Source organism: Anabas testudineus, chromosome 11 (genome assembly GCF_900324465.2).
Source record: "Anabas testudineus chromosome 11, fAnaTes1.2, whole genome shotgun sequence".
Taxonomy (NCBI): Eukaryota; Metazoa; Chordata; class Actinopteri; order Anabantiformes; family Anabantidae; genus Anabas; species Anabas testudineus.
Window position 1 is genome coordinate 3,675,902 of NC_046620.1, and position 21,319 is coordinate 3,697,220.

The 21,319-nt window shown below is 35.7% G+C and overlaps 4 protein-coding genes across 5 annotated transcripts in view; all 4 read left to right on the plus strand.

Annotated features, from left to right (window-relative positions):
- The window catches only part of LOC113154484 (major histocompatibility complex class I-related gene protein-like), a 166,238-nt gene that overhangs the window by 61,148 nt on the left and 83,771 nt on the right, over positions 1-21,319 (plus strand). The gene's annotated exons all lie outside the window — the stretch shown is intronic.
- Positions 1-21,319, plus strand: part of LOC113154500 (major histocompatibility complex class I-related gene protein-like) — a 46,985-nt gene that overhangs the window by 16,562 nt on the left and 9,104 nt on the right. Inside the window, exons 7-8 of one of the 2 annotated variants that reach the window (XM_033326231.1) lie at positions 10,910-10,927; positions 11,116-11,167. In XM_033326231.1, coding sequence (XP_033182122.1) covers positions 10,910-10,927; positions 11,116-11,162 — 65 coding nt within the window. In that variant the 3' untranslated portion in view covers positions 11,163-11,167. Of the gene's footprint in view, positions 1-10,907; positions 10,928-11,115; positions 11,168-21,319 lie in introns of both variants that reach the window. The other variant, XM_033326233.1, reaches the window with a different exon arrangement.
- LOC113152764 (DLA class I histocompatibility antigen, A9/A9 alpha chain-like) lies at positions 1,371-9,951 on the plus strand. The gene is made up of 4 exons (XM_033326241.1): positions 1,371-1,491; positions 2,429-2,695; positions 2,785-3,063; positions 9,797-9,951. The coding sequence occupies exons 1-4, from the start codon at positions 1,431-1,433 to the stop codon at positions 9,949-9,951; spliced, it is 762 nt and encodes a 253-aa protein (XP_033182132.1). The 5' UTR covers positions 1,371-1,430.
- LOC113151986 (major histocompatibility complex class I-related gene protein-like) overlaps positions 19,381-21,319 on the plus strand; it is a 29,241-nt gene continuing 27,302 nt past the window's right edge. Inside the window, exon 1 of the mRNA XM_033326240.1 lies at positions 19,381-20,088. Within this exon, the coding sequence (XP_033182131.1) occupies positions 20,007-20,088 (82 nt within the window). The 5' untranslated portion in view covers positions 19,381-20,006. The remainder of the gene's footprint in view (positions 20,089-21,319) is intronic.

Here is a 21,319-nt window from a genome sequence, read left to right on the forward strand (position 1 = left end):
TTAATAATGATGCACAATCTTTCAGCGAAAACTGTTTTTACATTCACCTCAATGTTTCTTTTATATATTGTGACTATTTTCTGAATTTCTTTTTAAACTAAAGTGTAGCTTAATGAGTATCAACAAAGGTTTATACATATTTGTTAATTTTAAATATGTTATTTAATATTTTAATAATTTTGCAGGTGCAATTTAAATGGGCCAAGATCTTTTCATTTAAGATATGTTCTAGAGGCCCTGCTACCTTCCCTCAGGTGTTTTCATGTATTATTGCTGTGTTGCTACAGGTGGCACAACTAGCTGTGCTTTTTCCACATAGATGATGTAGGTGTTACAGTAGATAACTTCTTTCCTTCAATAAACATTTAAAAGTGTTTGTTGTGTTTACTTGTTGTCTGTGTTTTAACTGTCTGCTCAGAGTTGAACCTTGAAGGTTGGAAATGTGTAGCAGTTGTTTAAATGTGCCATTTAAGTTTAATCTACAGGAAGTTAAATGTTAATATTTAGTTTTTCCTCAGTTTAATCATTTTTTCAATGTTTCATCATAGTTGGTTTCTGTTTATTATTTTAGTTTCCTATAGTGCTTGTTGAACACGTTGCTAACTTCTGTTAGAGCCCTGCTCTGATTTCTACCTGTTACCTCATATATTCATGTTCGCGTTGTGAGTTTTCACGTTTCCTTCCACCAACCTGCAGTAAATTTATATTTAAAAATATATGTATAAAGATTTAAACATTCCCTGGACTTTTTATGTGGAGAAGAAATAAAAATGATGAGGGACAAATATGTTTTCACTCATTCTGGAAATATTTTATGCCATGAAGCTGCCAAACACATAATTCAAAAATTATGCTCAAACTCTTTCTTTTTTTTTAAATTTCACACCGAACAGAACGTTTTCTCTTTAACAACACATACATCTGTTTTATACTTGTATTATTTCCATGTTAATCTTTGCTTGTTAAACTTTAATTTTATTTCTTTTGAGCTTTTCTTGCTCTTATACCTGGGATCACTGTCTTGCTGACTGACTTTTTTTTACCTTCCATGAAGTTTGATTACAACAAACTGAGACATGTTTTTATCTTTTCATTTTGAATTCTTGGTCTTACTCGTATTAAGGTTCAGGTCTCAGCCACTAGAGGGAGAACTCTACCACATTACATCCAACCAGTCAACTAGTTAAACTGCGCTTGTCTGATGCTGGGAAACGAAAACGACGCCCCCTTCCTGAAATCTCTTCAGTGGATCAATTTAACCCAGATTTAAGTGACGTTTACTCTCAGATTAAATTTCTATTGGCTCATTTTAAGGCTGTGGTCGACAGCTCTCACCCCCCCTGCCCTTAAATTCAGTCTTGAAACTGTCGTGTGATGACAATGTGTGTTTGGGCGGAGAAACATCTGTGTTGTTGATTCAGCAGATTCAGATGATGATTCTGATTTTACTGCAGATATTGATTTTTCTGGGAGTCCAGGACGCAGCAGCGGGTGAGTTCAGCAGTAGTTGTAAGTGGATGGTACGTGTCTAATAAATAAGACGAGCTTTTATGTTTAGTTGCAGAATATAAGAAGGTTTTAAACAGTAACAAAGTCATTATCTTACAGTTCAAATCCCGATGAACCATGTCTCTTTCATTGCACTGGGGTTCTTATTCTCATAGATTTGATCAGAAACTGTTGCGCCCGAGCTGGTTTTGGCCAAAACAGCAAAATACATTTGAATAATTATGCACACTTACGCAAAAGTTTAACAAACACTCAAATCAGCAATAAAATAGTGACCTGCATAAAAACTACGAGTATATTATTCTACGTTCTTCATGCACTTTGCCTTTTTAATCTTGAAGTTATTAATTTCATGGTTTATGCAAAAATCTCCAAAGCTCCAAATATGAAAATCTCACTTTCAGTGTGTGTGGTTAATTTAAATCCAACAGTCATGACTGTTAGTGAAGTAATTAGAGCATTTTTCTTTATTAGTGATAAATAATTTACAGTCGTGTAACTCCTCACTGCATCCAAATTGTGCATTTTGAATAAGAGACTGCTCTCATTTAGGTTTTGAGCTTTTGTTCTAAAATTAACCGACACAGCTGTTGGCGGTTTTTCTGGGCCGTGCTGAAACCAAAACACTTCCTGTTTGTTTGTGCTATGTTTAACATGATACATTAATCACTAATTGATTTCAATTCAACTTTATTCTCTAGATTTTGATTGAAAAAAGCTGAGGGAGAGAGAAAGGATGTTTTAAAACCTGGCTCTATGTAATGAAAATAGCCAAACTCACACAATCAATGACAAAGGTCACATAAAACAATGAATATCAATATATTATGACTAGTTTAGTTTCAGAGTAAATACAATATTCAAGACTAATTAATAAAATGAATGAACCTGATATAATTATATTATGTTTTTCTTACAGTGACTCACTCTCTGAAGTATGTCTACACGGGATTCTCACAAGTCCCAAACTTCCCAGAGTTTGTGGCTGTTGGGATGGTCGATGAAGTTCAGATCATTTACTTTGATAGTGACACCAGGAGATCAGACCTCAAACAGGCCTGGATGAACCAAGTCACAGTCCACAATCCACAGTACCTGCAGGGGGAGACTGATTACTGTTTACGTTTGCAGCAGGCCTTCAAAGCCAACATTAAAACCGCACAGCAGCGTTTTAACCAAAGTGGAGGTTTGTTCATTTTTTACTTTTCCACAGTCACGATTCTTCAACTGTTGATGGCTGTGCTGAGGTCAGTTTACTCTCTGTCTCTGTCTCAGGAGTTCACATTGCTCAGAGGGTCTACGGCTGTGAATGGGACGATGAGACTGATGAGGTCGATGGTTATGATCAGCACGGGTATGATGGAAAAGACTTCATATCATTTGACCTGAAGACAGAGACATGGATCGCTCCAACACCACAGGCTGTCATCACCAAAAACAGATGGGACAATGAAAAAGTTGCTGTCAAACAGTGGAAGAACTACCTCACCCACATTTGTTCTGAATGGCTGAAGAAGTATGTGAACTATGGGGAAAGCTATTTGCTTAGAACAGGTAGAATCACATAACTTCATGTAATTTCATGAATAAGCAGTTTTTATTGTAGTAGTAGTATGAAAAACTATATATTACATTATATTAAATGATATGATATATGATATGTTTATTTTATTTTGAAGTCCTGAACAACTTCCTGTCTGTCCAGTATCCACTTCCACTCTCATTCCTTCCACCTGTCCTTTCTGGCTTTGGGAAACTCTAATGGCCTCTGCCCCCCTTTGGTGTTGGATTCTCTAATCCCCTTTCTCTGGCCCTGAACTCTCTTGCTTGTTGCTGGATTTGGATTTCTAGGTCTTTTGCCTCTATTGTATTTCTGTTTGGACAATAAAAGGCTTTTTGGGCTGCTGCTGAACCTGGCTTTTCTGGTTGTGGACTGTCCCGACTGTCTGGAGTTACATCTTGATTAGAGTGAATGAATAGCTTGTCTGGTGCATGTGCCACTATTTGATTCCCTCTCAACCATATCAGCAGCAGAAGGCTGCGGTAACCAGACTGAAACGGGTCAGATTGGTCAGTGGTCAGATGTCCACTTGCATGTATACTTAGAGGAAAAACAAAGTATAAAATCGATAATGTAGATTGTGATACATGTGAATAATTATAAACTTTAAATAATTTAGTAGCTACTGCTTCCTACCCCACTGTCTAGCCTTGTTCAGTTTATCAAACTGGCTAATCTACAGAAAATCCAGTGTAAATTTGTTAATAAGGCAAAGTAGCGCTGGTAAGTGGAATCTATGCTTTTTATTCATACCATGTGGTTTAAATCATTCCTGGATATGTGCTAGTTAACGTTAATCCTGTCATAATCTTTACCACCCAGCAATCTACAGTAGATCAGCTGAAAGCACAACCCTGAATAGCTAGTCAGCTATTTCTTCATAGCTTTCTTCTACAACCATCAGTTTATTTCAGATTATGCACCAGATGTCAGAGACTTGTCATTTATGGTGAGTGTGTGACATCTGACGCAACCCGAATCCGACCCTGTTCTGGTTACTGCACTGACCCAGGCACTTGACCCAGGTGATCGCCCTACTCCTACTCCTGCAGAAGAAAACACCTACTACATGCCCCCACTCACTTCAAAGAGTCAGCTCACTCCTGTTTTCATACTTAACAGTTACCTTTTGCATGCTCACCTGTCTCTATTCCAGATCTTTTATCAAGTCAGCACATGCCTGCTAAAACAATAGTCTGTTCTCTTGTGGACCAGACTGTCTCCGATCCTCTCCCCCTGGTCCAGCTAGGTCATGCTTCCCATCCTCTCATGTACCCTGCTTTCATAGACTGTGGTTTTGGTAGTAGCTTCATTGATGTGAATTTGCTAAAGATTGATCTTGAATAGCTGTCATTACCTCAGCTTCATCTATGTTTACTTAAAGATTACCTTTTTATAGATTCCTGCTAAAAGCCAAACCACCCCACGTTCATAGAACAAAGCTCTTCATGTTATCCAGTCTCCTCATCAGCCCCCAGTTCTCAGCAGCACCTGGGTTGATTGGCACTGTGGTAAAATCCTTGGCTGGTCCATCACCTGTATTGCGTCTTGTCTTTGGTCTACCCCTGTCTTACCTGAAAGAAAGACTGAAGATCTAACTCGCGTCAGCCAAGAGGAGATTGGAATGATCACTCCAGGCTAATAAGGCATTCTTTGATGTCAAGGCACGTTTCAGCTTTGGTTCTCACTCTACCTGATCCTCCCAAGCAGTTTACTGCTTCTCTGCTCCCAGGAACCCACATCATAGGGTTTGAAAGAGTACCTTTATGATTGACTTTGGGGGTTTCACACTTTGTTGATCAACTTTTCTTGGAACATTTTTTCTGCAGTTAAAATTATCATTTGTTTATACTTTACAGATTCCCTAATTATGTTTAAGGCTCTCCTAATATTATCTCTCAAAGTACTACTGGAGATTAAACCTAACTGAGTTTATTATGTTAAAGTTTAATGTGTTTTACTATGTCTCTGTCACTTTTTCCACAGTTCATCACTGCTCTTTTTTCTTTGTCATACAGTAAACTTTAATACAAATCTCAAAACTTTAAATTTGTCTTTTTGTATTGGCTAGATCTCCCCTCGTTGTCTCTCCTCCAGAAGACTCCCTCCTCTCCAGTCAGCTGCCACGCTACAGGTTTCTACCCTGACAGAGTCTCAATGTTCTGGAGGAAAGATGGAGAGGAGATTCATGAGGACGTGGACCATGGAGAGATCCTCCCCAACCATGATGGGACCTTCCAGATGAGTGCTGAACTGAAAATTTCCTCAGTCAGGCCTGAAGACTGGAGAAGATACGACTGTGTGTTTCAGATCTCTGGTGTAAAGTATGACATCATCACCAAACTGGACAAAGCTGTGATCAGGACCAATGAAGGTGAGAGTGAAGTATCAGGTGATGGCCACATTTAAATGTCAAATGACTCAGATTGCGTTAATAAAGCTAATGTGAATATAAACTGTCAGTGTTTTTATTCCAGGTTCTTTAGAGTTTTCTGCTGTTGCTGTCACTGGAGTTGTTGCTGGACTGCCACTTCTGTCAATCTGCATCACTACATACATAATCTGCAGGAAAATATAATGGTTGATGTTTGTTTAACTGATTATAAAGTCAATACATGATGTAGGCCTACTGTAGGTCTTTGTAGTGATGAATTGTTGTACCTCTTAATATATTCTGAAAATAATAATAAATGGGATCATGTAGTATTAAATTCTACATTTCAGGGTTTGAACCTGCAAACAGTATTTTAAATATTAAAATTTGTAATTGTGTAATTTAATATAAGCAGCTTAATAGTCAGACATTCTTATTAAGTTGAATTCTTTATTTTTTCTCTTGTGTAGTTTTTCAGAAATCTCAAAGTTTAAATTAGTTTTTAATTGTGTAAATGTATCCCACCAAATTAAACATAGTGCAGTACTATACTCCAAACAGTTGTTTTTGTTTGTTTGTTTGTTTGTTTGTTTGTTTTTTTTGTGGTATCACAACATTTAGACATGTAGTTGTGATGTATGTGTTTGATTCAAAGAAAATTTAGTAGAATATCAGGAAAAAACTTTGAAATCATTAATATTTGCACAGGAAGTGTAAGGAGAGAGACTACTCTATATGATAACTGGCAGATTTATTGTGTATTATTTCTCTCTCCTGACAGATGACAAGTCCAAATCCAAAGAAGACGGTAAAACATATGGATAACTGCTGTGAAAATAGTTTTCATCAGATTTTACAACAACAGGCCAAACTTAAGCAAAATCATAATTGTTAGATTTACATTAATGTATTTATCAAAGAATATTTCATTATTTCCACCATATTTCACTTTATGATGACAGCTTATATTATAATGTACACAGAACAGTCTGTGTGTCTAAGATGGTGAGAGACAGTTGGGCTGAAACTGGTCTGGCATCTGGACTTCCTGCTTGTTAGGTTAGGAGTTCAACAAAGGTATTGGCTCTTCCTCAACTATTTATAAAAAATGCACATCCCTCCTGTTAAACGAACAGATATGCTAGTAATCTAACCTACATATTTACAACAGGGATAAAAACATCTTTATCTTTGAATTCATAAAGATGATAAATATTCATATAGATGAAGTTTATTTTTCCAATGAAGACTATTGGATGACATTTAGGATTTAAAAAAAAAAGGGCCACAACTTTGTGTGGCAATGTGACTATTGTTCATTTCATACTGAGATTTTTTGTGCTTTTCTGTTCCTAGAGTTGCAGTTGTCTGTTGAACAGCACTTTTACAATTTTCAGTTGAATATATTTAGTTGTTTATAGATCCCACTTTACAGATTATAAAGCTGCAGCTGGGAAATGAGCCAAATATTGAACACATGTTCAAGCTGATGAGATACTCTTTTTACTTTTACCTCAAAACCAAGGTGGTCGGGGATAATGAAAATCTGGGTTCAGCCAGAAATATAAAGTTGACCCTTTTTCTTTCCATTTCCTTGATTAAAATTGATCATTCAATGTTATCGTCTGTTACATACGTGGTTTTGTCTTTATTAACTTACCCACAACATAACAAGATAATTTTTTGTGAAATCTCTTCCTAAAATGTCACTATTTCTGCAAGAAATTTTATTTTAGCTACTGTGTAAAATGACTGTTTATATTTGAATGTGCTTAATTATTTTATTTATTAATTATTTCACTGCTTTAACAACTTATGTCCACTAGGTGTCACTGTAGGACATGAACCTGTCAAATCAAAGTTATTGAATCTACTTAAAAAAAGTAAAAACATATGTTGTTCACATTTGTACCGCAGTACATACGATATCTATCAGATAATACACATGTATTGATTTCAGTATATATTACTAAAAAAAAAAAATTTTTAACTTATATTTGGAGATATTCCTCTGACCTTACACTGCCTTTCAAAATAAAAGTCATGTTATTTGTTATAAGGGGGATCTTGCCCACAGCCCTTCTTACTGTGAGTCATGTATTTAATTTCATGCATTAGTGATTCAGTACAGTTGATAAGAACCACCTAAGACATTTGTACATTTTGAATTCAGATTGATTTAATTACTGCATCTGTAAGACTTGTTACATCTTCTCATTGAAGCCTTAAGAGAGACAGATATTTTAGCTGTGATAGGAAGCAACTATAAGTAACAACTAGCAGCAAATTATTTTAATAGATAACATGAAATAGTAGTAGGAGTGCAGATACTTACAATGTAATCATGTATTTTAGGTAATAATAATGACATATTTCACCTTTCTACCTCCTACGTTCCTGTTGAATATTAATACTTATTGACTGTCCAATGTTCTACTTTTATTCTGCTAATATTCTTGTACTAATCTGACAGATATTTGTACTAGAAGACTCGGAGTAAAACAAATGAAAGTTAATTATTAGGCAAACAGTGATAGTTTAGATTTAAGCAGAATATACACAATATAAAATGTAGACAGTATAACTGGGTCAAATAATATGACTCCAGTCACTTAGTTAAATCACTGAATACACAGTGTGTAACACTTTACAATATGAACTAAACAGTAACTAATAATTTATTATATTTAGTCTGTTTCATAGCTAAATACTGTGACTTGTACAGCTCCTTGTTTCATTAACAGCAGCATAAGAATTATAGTATGTGTTGGTGCTTCATTTTGTTATTGCTCTGAAATTCTAATCAAAGTTTATTCTGGTAACACCAGTTATATGGCGACATCATGTGGAAATTTCCGACATCTGCTTTCAGTCAACTAGTCCCACCTTCCTCTGCTCTGCTAAAGCAGCTCGAACTTGTCGAAACAAGATGAAAAATATATTGTTGTTGTTTCTTTTCTGTCATGTTTCATCATCAGGTAAGAACACTTTTTAAAACTCTTCACTTAAACCTTTAACTTTGTTTCTGCGTCCCTTCTCTTATATAAACTTTCTATTTAGTTTTTATTTTATCTTTATAACACTGAACATTTTAGCTGAACCATAGTGAATATGTTTTATATTTATGATGAATGTGATGATGATGTTTGTGAATTTATACTAATTGTAAAAACTTGTTGTTTACCAGTGAAACATTCCTGGAAGTTTTTCTTCACTACATCTACTGGAATCTCAAACTTACCAGACTTTATGGGAACTCTCCTAGTTGATGACATTGTGGTGGGTTACTGTGACAGCAACAAAGGGATTGAACAACATCATGCAGGGAAGATTTTTTTTCATGACCATCCTGAAATATTACAGGAATACTCTCAAGAATGTTTATATACACAACCTAAACAATATAAAGCCAGACTTGAAGATATCATGCAGCACTTGAACCAAAGTGGAGGTACAGTATCTTTTATGTTTAACTTAAATTTAATTTCTAAAGTGTTCAAATGCTTCAAGATGATAATTATTTGCCTCGAGTTGTGATTGAGGTAAGATTAAGGCTGACAGGGACTCAATCATTTTCTATCTAAAGGAGGATATGATAAACTGTGACTGCTCCTCCCTGAAACACTTGAACACAACAAAAGTCTCTCAACAACAGATTTTTGCTTCATTAAATCTTCTTAAATATGAGAAAACTGTAGTCAGAGATGGTGACATTGAGCTTTTATATTTGTAGAGATCCTTAGTTTTCTTTAAGTTTGTTATCTCCTGGTTTGAGTTTGGAGAACTTTTAACCTCTGTTTACTCTAATTTTGGTTTGATGATTAATAAAGAACTGAGTTGTTACTATAGTTAGTATAGTTTTGTGTTACCTAATCATCTTTGCACTGGAAATATCATCGATCATTTTAATTTGCTGTTTCTCTTTCTGTCTCTCAGGTGTTCATGTTTTACAGTCGATTCAAGGCTGTGAATGGGACGAAAGAAGACTTCATATCATTGGAGTTGAAGAAGTTGACGTGGATCGCTCTGAAACCACAGGCTGTCCCAATCAACAGATATGGGATGGGAAAGATAGAATAAAAAGAAATGAGTTATACTTCACTGAGATTTATCCTGATTGGCTAAAGAAGTATTTGCGTTTTGAGAACAGCTCTCTGCTGAGAACAGGTAGAGTTACATGATCTGATGTAAATTTTTACTCCTTTCATATAAGGTGTTGCTATGTTATTATGTGATTATAATTTACCATGATTTATTTTATACTTAAGTTCACATTTTGTGATTCTAATTTGGTCAGTCTGTCAGTCATCTGGTATTTAACTATAAACTGTTTTAACATTTTTTCTCCTCAGTTCCTCCCTCAGTGTCTCTCCTCCAGAAGACTCCCTCCTCTCCAGTCAGCTGCCACGCTACAGGTTTCTACCCTGACAGAGCCTCAATGTTCTGGAGGAAAGATGGAGAGGAGATTCATGAACGTGGACCATGGAGAGATCCTCCCCAACCATGATGGGACCTTCCAGATGAGAGTTGATCTGAACATTTCCTCAGTCAAACCTGAAGACTGGAGCAGGTACGACTGTGTGTTTCAGATCTCTAGTGCTGAGAACATCATCATCACCAAACTTGACAAAGCTGAGATCAGAACCAACTGGGGTAAGAATAGAAACTGGAGGAGATATTTATAAATGATATGATCGTCTGAAAAAACGAATACTTGCTTTGTCCACTAAAGGGGACCAGTTTAATAAGTCTGGAAACAAATGAGGTGTTGAATTCTTAACTTTGTTCTAACACGACAATTCCAGTCATTGGAGTCAATAAACATATGTGTGAACACAGTGATATCACTACAACTCATATGTGTGTGAGTTCTCAGCTCTGAACTTTCTGTAGTGGAGAAAATTTAAATATTTAAGTAAATGAAAATTATTCTTCAGTTCAGTTAAGTTCTTTTTAAAATGTGGTTCATCACCTCACTGTGTTATTCAAATTATAAAGTGGATTCTTAAAACTAAACACATTTTTCTCCATCTGGGATAAAGACAAAGATTAAATGTTCTGTTCTGGTTCCAGTTCCTCCCTCAGAGTTTCCTGCTGCTGTCATTGGAGTAGTTGTAGGACTGCTGCTCCTGTTAGTCTGTATCACTGAAGTCTTCATCTGGTGGAAGAAGCAAAGGGTGAAGGATAAAGGTGATTTAATTTGTAGGCTTCAGTCTTTGACAGTTTGTAAAAACATGACACAGTATTTACTCTGAAAAGATTAAAGTTCTTTTTTAAAGTGATGTGCAGTAACTTTACTTGTTGACACAAGCTCTCAGTGGATGAACTGAATATGTGAAGATCTGCTCTTCTACATTCAGATGTTTATTTATCTCTTCATAGATTTATTTACTTTAAAGTTGAACCCAGCGTGTACTTAGATTCATGTTAACATTTATCACAGTAATCTCTCATCTATATTTCAGGTTTCAGAGCTGCCAACAGTAAGTTTTGTGTTTTATTTTTAAATCATTGTTTTATTATTATATATCTGATTATTGCTCATATAATTTGTTTATCATATTTTTTTTTTATCTGTCATTTATGTTCAGTCCATTTCTTTCATTTACCTTTGTCTTTCTAATACTGTTATTTTCTAATTTGATAATATCACTTAACTTTCTGCTTCTAGCTTCAGACTCTTCATCACCAAACAGACAAACTTCAGATCCCCTCTGATCACAGTAAGTATTACTTCAACTACAGTAAACTGTGTACAGTAGTAGTAACAGTACAGTAACATACTGCTGTGAATGATATTTGAGTAAAAGTGTAAATATAATTAAATCATTAATAGACCAACATCACAAATTATATATTTGTCTCAAAGTGTTTTACAACGTGTCTCTACAGGATGTGAAGAGGACTCCAGTGACATTACTGTGACATAAAACCATTATTTACTTTTTGTGTTTACAGTTCATTTCATCCACCAAAAAAATGTTTTATTGTTTAAGTATCTACTGTGAATCAGGCCTCAGGTTTCTTGGTGTTAAGACCAGTGATGTGAGACACAGTCAACTTTACTTTTCCAGGAGGTGCTGTAGCTACAACTAGGAAATAGCACCCCCAGATATTTTTATGGTTCATTTGGATTTACACAAGTTTTTAACTGTTTTTATATAGAATTTAAAATGTAAATAAAATCATAAACATTAATGAACCAATCATGTTGTAATATAATATTTGGCAGTTTAGACACAAATTCATTTTCCGTATTGATGTGAAACCAACCTGAAGCATTAATTTGTGGTCTCAACTATCCTCAGACTGAAGAAGCTACTTGGATGAGAAGTGAAACTTCAACTTCACGTTGATGACTGAGAATCTTCACTGTTATATGCTTTATAGTTATAAACAGACTTATGAAGTCTTGTTTCTCTAATGTGTCATAAAATATAATCCAGAGTCTTAGAGTTTGTATATAAAATACTGATATGCTCAGTTCTTCTGGAATTGCTTTTTTAAATTGATAATATCCATTATTTTATTAAATACTTTTTGTTTGTTTGTTTTTTTTGTTGTGTTGTGGCTTTTTTTCTCAGATCTGTTTTTTTCACAAATATTATACCTGTGTGTTTATCCCACAGGTTAATAAAAATGTTTTTTGACTGTGGTTGAATGTTTCATATGTTTAAATACATTATGCTAGATTCCTCTTTATAGCAAACCAGAATAGGACTAATGACACGATTGAAAACTATTGTTAACTTGATTTACTTTTTTTACAGTGTCCATTGCTGTTGTCTCATATTATTTTCAATAACTTTTGAAAATAATATGAGACTTAAAAGACGTAAAAAAGTTTGAATACAGTTTAATTAAAGCAAAATAATTTATCCAAGACACCTTTTTGTAAAACTGGGTTGAACTGCACATTTGGGCGTGTTTCTACCTGTACTGTCTACATCACTTAATCAGAACAATGGGAATTATGATGCTGTGGCTGGACCTTTAACAGGTAACTCCTGCTAAAAAGTGTCCAGTGTGTCTGAATTAAAGCAGTTTAAGGTTTGAGAGGGTTCTACACATCGATAAATATGAGTCTGTCTTTCTTGGTGAGCTTGGGGTGAGGTGAATAATTCCCAGTGTGCTGTGACATGTTTTGTTTGCAGTATGAACAGCAGCAACTGATTTTCAACCAGATGAGTGAAGCTCAATGTTGTCTTGTGTCTTTTTGGAGAAGACTTCATGTTATTTGAACTGAAACAACAAACTGACAACAGTATTATAGAAGAAAGATTTAACATACACATACACCGATGCTTGCTCTGAACACCTGAATATGTTTTTGCATTATGAAAATAGCTCTGCGTTGAGAACATGCATAGCTGGACTGCATTAACACCTTGACTATAACAAATTATAGTCAGTCAGTGATCCATTACAAATACAGGAAGCACTGGGGCAGACTCCCAGTGAAAATCAGTCTGCAGTGAAGTTACTGTGACAAACAAACCTCTTTTTTTTATATATTTTTAGACACCTGATGGTCATCTGTTATGTTAAATAAAGACCGCAGTAAACCCCAGTTATAAATTACTGTTTCTCCAGTGTGTCATAAAATAAAACTCAAACTCTTAGTTCTATATTTAAAGCACTGAATGTTTTAGCCCCAAGACACAGAAAATCACTGACCTGTACAGAATAAACCTGTAGAGTCTTTTAGGTTCTCTTGTTTATTTCTTATTAGTATCTTTTGTGCTTTTCAGTTCCCAAAGTTGCAGTTGTCTGTTGAACAGCACTTTTTAACACAGCCTTTACAGTTAAATTCATTTTGTTGTTTTTTTAGATTCCAGTTTACAGATTGTGAAACTGCAGCTGAGAAATGAGCAAAATGTTAAACACATGTTCAAACAGATCGTTAATGAACCCAAGATGTGCCGCGCTCGACTAAATCGCGTCCAAGGGGGGAGTAGACTGGTGGACGCCAGCAGCTGCCACAGATCCTCTCCAGCATGTCTGTTTTTGCTCTGTTTTGCCCGAGATGCGCCCCGGGGTCCTGTGTTCACCACCTGATGCACAAAACTGAATTCAACTTCTAAAAAGGGTGTCACAGAACACACTATAACAGAATATGGAGCGGATTAATCACTGTGAACACTACTGTCTGGATGTAGTTTCTATGTATTTTTGAAAACATAATAAGTACTAAGAAGTATACCTAGTATACTAAATGTATAGCATTGTGTTGTAAACATGTTTACTACACCAAATAATAAACACTGAACATTAACAAATGCCACAGCCCTCCCCTCTAGAGGATCTCTAGAGGCCTCTGTGAAAAACATAACCTATGTTTATCCTTTTACATTAGTTTCTCCCATAAAACTGTGTAACTTAAAGTGACTCTTGTGAAACTTGCCTTGGCCCTGGTGAGATGTGCACCAGACCTTTATATGTCAGACAGGATGTCCCGGCATTCACGTCCAGATGAGAACCAACTGTTATGTCTCCCAGACAGTTATTATCTCTTCACCTCTCTCCCCCTTCAGAAATCCATAAAAATAACTGTACGTGTTGGATTCTTAAAGTTTTGTCAGCTGCTGTGTTGAGGAGTACATGCTCCTTTGGACAAGAGAAAATACACTGAGTGTGGCTATTCGAAAGCATTCTATTTTTTCTCCACTATTACATTTAGAGAATGCACTATGTAGACAGAGCCTATGTTGTAGTATATGGCAGATAATATCATGGTTTTGTCCGTCATCTGTGACAAGACATCTGACTTTATCAGCTATGGCCCACTCCTCCGTTAGTTTCTTTGTTTTGACTTAACTGATCCACAGCTGCTTTCAATCAACAATGGAAACGACTTAATGTTGAGCGCAGACTAATAATGATGATACTACTAGACTACTACTACTACTACTACTATTACTACCACTACTATTACTACTAGTAATAATAATAGTTTCTTTGATGTGTCATAAAATAAAACTCAGACTCTTAGTTTGTATATTTAAAGCACTGAATGTTTTAGCCCCAAGACCCAGAAAATCACTGACCTGTAAAGAATAAACCTCTTCTTTATTTCATATTAATATTTTTGTGCTTTCCATTTCCTAAAGTTGCAGTTTGTCTGTTGAACAGCACTTTTACATTTGAATTCATTTTGTTGTTTTTTAGATCCCAGTTCACAGATTGTGAAACTGCAGATGAGAAATGAACCAGATGTTAAACACATGTTCAAACAGATTGTTTTAGTGAATATTTGTGTTGAGATCATCTTTTACCCCAAAACCAAGGTGGTCAGGGTTAATGAAAATCTGGATTCAGCCAGAAACTGTCAGGGTTCCTGCCTCACCCCCGTCCTGTTGGGGTTTTTTGTCCCCCCCCCCCCCCCCCCCCCCGGTGTTTCCCTGGTCTTCCTTCCTCCACTCTCCTGGACTCATTATTGACTGACTCATTTCACCTGTGTGTCCCTTTAGTTTTATAAGCTCGTCTCAATCTTTTGTTCATTGCTGGTTTGTTGTTCATCACGTCCATTATTCCTCACACACTACACCCTCCATGACTCCAGTTTGTTTGTCCGTCCGTTGGTCGATTAGTCAGTCAAGTTGTTCCTTGGACTCTTCCTTTGTTTGTTGGACTCTGTTTTCCCATTTGTAAGTTTGCATTTCATTTTACCTTTTAGTTGATACTTTGTACTGTCTGGTTCGTCTGTTTGTTAATGTTTTCCTGCCTTCGCAGTGATTTTGTTTACTACTTTGTGTGTTCGGCCTGTGTGTTTAGTTTGGTTTGTCTGTTCCACAGCACTTGTTGGTACTTTGTATTCTCAGTGTGTATTGTCCTTTTATTAGTGCAGTGTATTTTTGGTGGTGACTTTGTTCCACCGTGTTTTCTTTCTGCTTTCTTCTACTTTGTTAGTTCTTCCCTTTTGTTAATAGTTCCCCTTTTTGTACATACCCTTTGGTCCCTTTCAGTCAAATCCTTACAGAAACATAAAGTTGACATAAGTCAATCATATTTTCTCTGTTTCTCTTTTTCTATCTGTCTCTGAATGTTAAAGTGTTAAACATGAGGTTTGTTATACAACATAGACTTTGTATTATGTTGTTTAATATACTCTATAATATTTTTTTTCTCCCTCTCAGCTCACCCTAACTCCTGTTTATTTCAAGGACTTAATAACTTAACCTCTACTATACACAGGATAACTGTAATGTCAGGCTGAAGTGAGGCAAGTTATTTAGGTTAAATCACTGAATATACAGTATGTAACACTTTAAATATGTACTAAATATTAAGAAATGATTCATTAATATTTTATTTCCCAATAATTCTAATAAATAAATAAATAATTGATCACACTTAGTCCATTCTATAGCTAAATACAGTGATTCAGGGTTATACAGTAAGAATAAAAGTGTTACAGTGTTTTGTATTGTTAATGCTCTTAAATGCTTCAAAGTTTATTCTGGTAACACCGGACACATGACTGTGGTTAAGTGAGCGTGCAGAACTGAACTGATTTTTAACTGATATTTAGAGGGGAACAGCTGATTGTATTCCTTCTGTTTGTGTGATTCCATAGGTATAAATCTGTTGTTAGTGTACACTTGACATACATTTATGTCCTTTACTCAACTGTTCTTCTTCTTATAATTCATACAGTGGAAAACAGTGAACAGCTCCACAAATCTAGAAGCCAGCTTGATGTGTTCATGTAAAGGGAGAAATGGTTCTGCACTGGCTCTGTCTGGCACCTCACCTTTATTTCCTACATATAATCATCTTTATGTTGTTCTTAATGGGGGCACATGGATTTAAGAAGACTTCCTGCACATTTTGAGCTATTTAATTTATAGGTGTCAGAACACATAACACGGTGCAGCTATAGACTGGTCAGAGTACCAGTGCTGACAAATCCACCACAATTGGTGTAAAGTTCAAAATGTATCTATCAAAATCTATTAACATTGACATTTAAGCAATAGGTTTGTGTGGTTTGACACAGCTGACATCATATTTGGTCACAGGTAACCATAAGCCAACCTACAACTGTAATATTATAGATAATGTTATACACTCACTTTTTATGAACTTTCAACAGACCTAGATTAAGGCCACAAGCCAAAAAGTTTGTCTAATATTGGTTTTTTGATACAGTACAAGTGGTGCTGGAGTCTTCAGCTTTCATGCTTTTCCTCATTCATGCACCTTGATAGGTGAAGTTACTGTTTTTCTTCAGTTTCTACATTTAATATGTTGTCCTATACAACATATTAAATGTACATTTAATTATTGAATTTTGTTTATATTTTATCCAATGTCACAAATTCTGACAAAAAGGGGATTAAATATCCATTTCCTTGTGTTAAAGGTGTGGTAACCTGTGTTGTTTATAAGAAATTCTCCACTGAGAAAGTAAATGTCTAGAGAGGAGAATGTCTTTCTATGGAGTAAGATCACTGTAGCAGCAAAAACAAGAAAAAGCACAAAGCTACAACATGTTTGTAAGTTAATTACAGTGCCTGTAAAATGTATTCACCCCCTCCAAGGGGGCCCTAGGGATCACTTCAAGGCTTCTTTGTACTAACAGCTGATGAAGCTGCTGACCCAGTTCTACACTGCTAATGGAGTCCATCCTCATAACACCCATCACTGGTGTATGATATACACATTTTGCATTTCAATACCTCATTCTCTTCTTGATCACTGTTACATAACTGTCAGAGTATTGTTTTTAAATTCTGATCACCATGTTCATGTTGTGTTTTTGTATTAATAATACGACTGCCCTACTTACTACGTTACAGTCAACCCTTGTGTGTATTTAATATTATTTGCTGTTTTATTTTTACATTTTTCTTATCAAATATGTTAAATTTAGGAAGCTGAAAGTAACACAGAGACATGTTTTGTATCTTTGCAGACATTACTGATAAAGTAGTTGACTCCTGTCTACATACTGTGCTGCAGCTGTTTTAAATGCAGGTGTTCTGTTGTGAAGCTGCTGCCTTGTCTGTGTACAGTTACAATATTATGTGTAATGGTGAATAAATTATTAAATAACATAACATTAAAATAAAAATAAAAGTTTATAAACCATTTAGGACTTTCTCTGTTTATGCACAAAATATGACAAAGAACAAGTCCTGAAACTATGCAAACTGAACATAATTGACCAAAATGACACTTTGTTCACACCCATACATATCACATTTTCCTGCACAATGGTCTTGTACAGCTCAGGCGATTGTCACTCCACTATGACTTGGTACTATCTCATTTGCAATTCCATCAGTTTTTTTTTTTTTTTGCTGTTTCTCCAAATTGATCGTGTTAGCTGAGTTTTTTGCCTAAGCCCTGAAAAAACCAAGTTACTCAATTGCATCTTGCGAGTTAACTCCTGTTGTCTTAATTAATCATGTTTGAGCTTCTACTGTTGTACATGAACTACATGCTGCATTTGTACCTAAACAATAAACCACAGTCAGAGGTGAATGCTAGAAGACAGCAGCTTTGGTAAAGGTATTACGTTCAGGAATGTGCTGTCTATTAAGGTTCAAATATGAATCAAAATGTCCAATTTAAATTTAATTTGCTTAACCATCAATCAAAATCTTAATTTGGTGGAGGAGAAGGGGCTGTTTGTACAGTTTGAAACTGAAACTTGCTGCAGTGTTAAAGTCCTTGTCAGCCACTGGAACAGATTGGAAAGTGTTTAGTGACTGAAGCAGTTTCCTTTTTGAGTGGAGGTGATGTTTCTTCTTCTTTTGCAGTCGGCTGTTCCATTTCAGGTGTTGCCACAGCAAATCATCTACCTCCATTTAACTCTATCCTCTCCATCCTCTTCTCTCTCACACCAAGTAACTTTGTGTCCTCTCTCACTACATCCATAAGTCTCCTTTGGGTTTCTTCTAAACCTGAAACATCCGTTTACTGATATGTTCAGTCTCTCCTCTGAGTCTCAGTCCTACACTCTTGTCTTTCCTCTTCTCTCTCTGCCTACGAACACACCTTCCTCCTCTTCTTCTTCCACCAGTACCCTGTAGGTCAACACTGGCGGTATGGAAGTCGTGCATGTGTTTGGCAAATATTTAATTCCGTAATTTCTCGTCTGTGTTTTAGGATTCAGACCTGCAAACAGGAAGTTATCTGCTATTAGTAGTCAATCGTTTTTGTCTAGTCCTGTCTTTCATATAACGACTGCTATTTGTGATAATTAAACTTCCTCTGAGGTGCTGTTAGCTTGACAATTGATTTAGACTAAAACATGTAAAGACATGTAAAAATTTACAGTTCAGATTTATCTACAGTTAATTGATTTTCTATTTGGTAATTATTCATTTAACACACATGATCTGGTGCTGCTCAGAACAAATTGGGGACATTTTACACATAAAACACACTTTTTAAACACAGAACACACTGTACAGTTCACTGTTAACTGTTCTATTGCTCCTCATCACATCACATCATCTCCTTAATATACTGCCACAGTCTAGGATGTAACTGCGCCCCCTGTTGGTTGGGGGTGTTAACATAAATAATCCTCCCACACTGTTCATTTCAAATTCAGTAACTTTCTTCTTCTAGCTTCAGACATCAGATAGTCCAGATGTGTTTAACCATCAAAGGTGAAGATTGTGACTAAAACCTGTTTCTTACAGACTGTAGAACGAAAAGAGCAGTCGGTAAAGATGAGGCTGATTTTAACAACCTTAGTGACAAGAGGTTAATCCATAAAAGACACAGCAGCACTTTATTAATATATAATGATTTGTAAAAGAATCTAATCCTGCAAAACCTAACAAGTAACTAGTGATGTTAAAATGAAGGTAGAGAAGTAAAAGTTAAAGTAAATAGTAAATAGAAATACCTCAAATACCTGAAAAATCTACTTAAGTAAATGTAGTTTACTACTGTAGGTTTACAACCACTAGCTGGTTAAACTCAGTCAGGATGGACCCTGAATAAAACAACCAGATATCAGTGCTTACACATGTAGAGCAGTGAACGTGGTTTTAGTTTCAGAATGAGCAACAACATGATATTTAAGAAAACACCTTCCTGGCATATGGATCTGATTATGTTTAATGAATGCAGTCGCCTGTTGTTCACTCCTCCCTTTAGAAATCCTCTGGGGAAAATGACGAAGAGAGAAGGAATGTTTCAGGAAGCCACATGTGAGGTGAAGCTGTACAACCACGACCAAAGACTGTAAACTGAACTTTTCAGACGGAGCCATACATGTAGTGTAAACAAATGCCCAGACAGCAATCTCTTCTTTCTCTTTACAGTTTTTAATTTTTTATATTTTTCGGAGTGATCAGCCAACACTGAGTCCAACAGTTGATCTCTGCGCTTTCTGGAGAACGTAAACGCCTCATCTATTGCGCACTGACGCTGTCTGGATCAGTCACAGATTTATTCTGGGTCCAACCTCACAGGATGTGGTATTTTTGACTTCCAGCACAATCAGCATCTTAAATTCTGCTGGAAGAGTTTCTGTCTTCATTTTAGAGTCTTGTCTCCGCCTCCTGCTCTCGTCTGTTTTTCCAGGTTTCTCAGTTCATGTTCAGATCAACTGAACCAACTCAAATCAAGATGAAAACCATATATTTGTTGTTCCTTTTCTGTCACGTTTCATCGTCAGGTAAGATCACATTTTAAATATTTAAACTCTTAATTTGTAAAAACATTTACTTTCGGTTTTACTTCCTAAGACTATTTATTACGTTTTAACTCAATCAAAGTGAATAAGTCATATTTACGACGAGTGTGATTAATTTGTGCATTTATACTATATATTTTTTAATCCAACAGTGAAACATTCCCTTAAGCTTTTCTTAGCTACAACTACTGGAGTCTCAAACATACCAGAGTTTATAATGACCGGATTCATTGATGACGTTCAGGTGATTTACTGCGACAACAACAGAAAGATGGAACCAAAGCGGGATGCAATGAAAAACATATTGGAAGACGAACCTCAATTCCTGATAGAATCCATGCATGAGTGTTTTGAGAGGCAGCCTAACTTCTATAAAAACATACTAAATATTATTATGAAGCACTTGAACCAATGTGGAGGTACAGTATGTTCTATCTTATACTTCCTTTAATTTGTTAACTGTTCTTCTTGTGAAGTAAAGTTCTGATTTGTTCCTCCAACTAGTTGCATTTTTGTGTACAGTATTGTAAAGTGTTAGCAGATCATCTTTCCACTAGAAATATCATCCATCTATCATTGTTACCTGCAGTCTTTGCTGTTTGTCTTTCTCTGTCAGGTGTCCACGTGTTACAAACACAAAGTGGTTGTGAATGGGACAAAAACACTGGAGAGGTTGTTTTTGATCAGTACGGTTATGATGGAGAACACGTTGTGTCACTGGACCTGAAGAAGTTGACGTGGATCACTCTGAAACCAGAGGATGTCCCCATGAAACAGTTCTTGGATGCTGACAAAGTTGGAATAATTGAGGCTGTGATTTCCATCACTCAAATTCACCCTGAGTCACTGAAGAAGTATTTGAAATATGAGGACAGTTTTTCATTGAGACCAGGTAACGTTACATGATATGATGTAAGTTCATGGACACATTTCATGAGTTATAATGTTAATAGAGGTTATTATATTGTATTTAATATGTACTGTTGTGACAAGGATGGTGAGTCTTTCCATCAGTTGATCCTTAATTTTTAACTATGTTAACATCATATTTGTTGATTAACTTTTAGAACCAGCAGGTTGATATTTTTTGTACAGAATCAAATGTCTGAACATCCAATGAAGAGTTGCCGTGACATTTGGAAATTTAACTGATGATATTCAGATAATAAATTTAAAAAAATCATCACATGAAAGTCATTGTGGATGATACTGA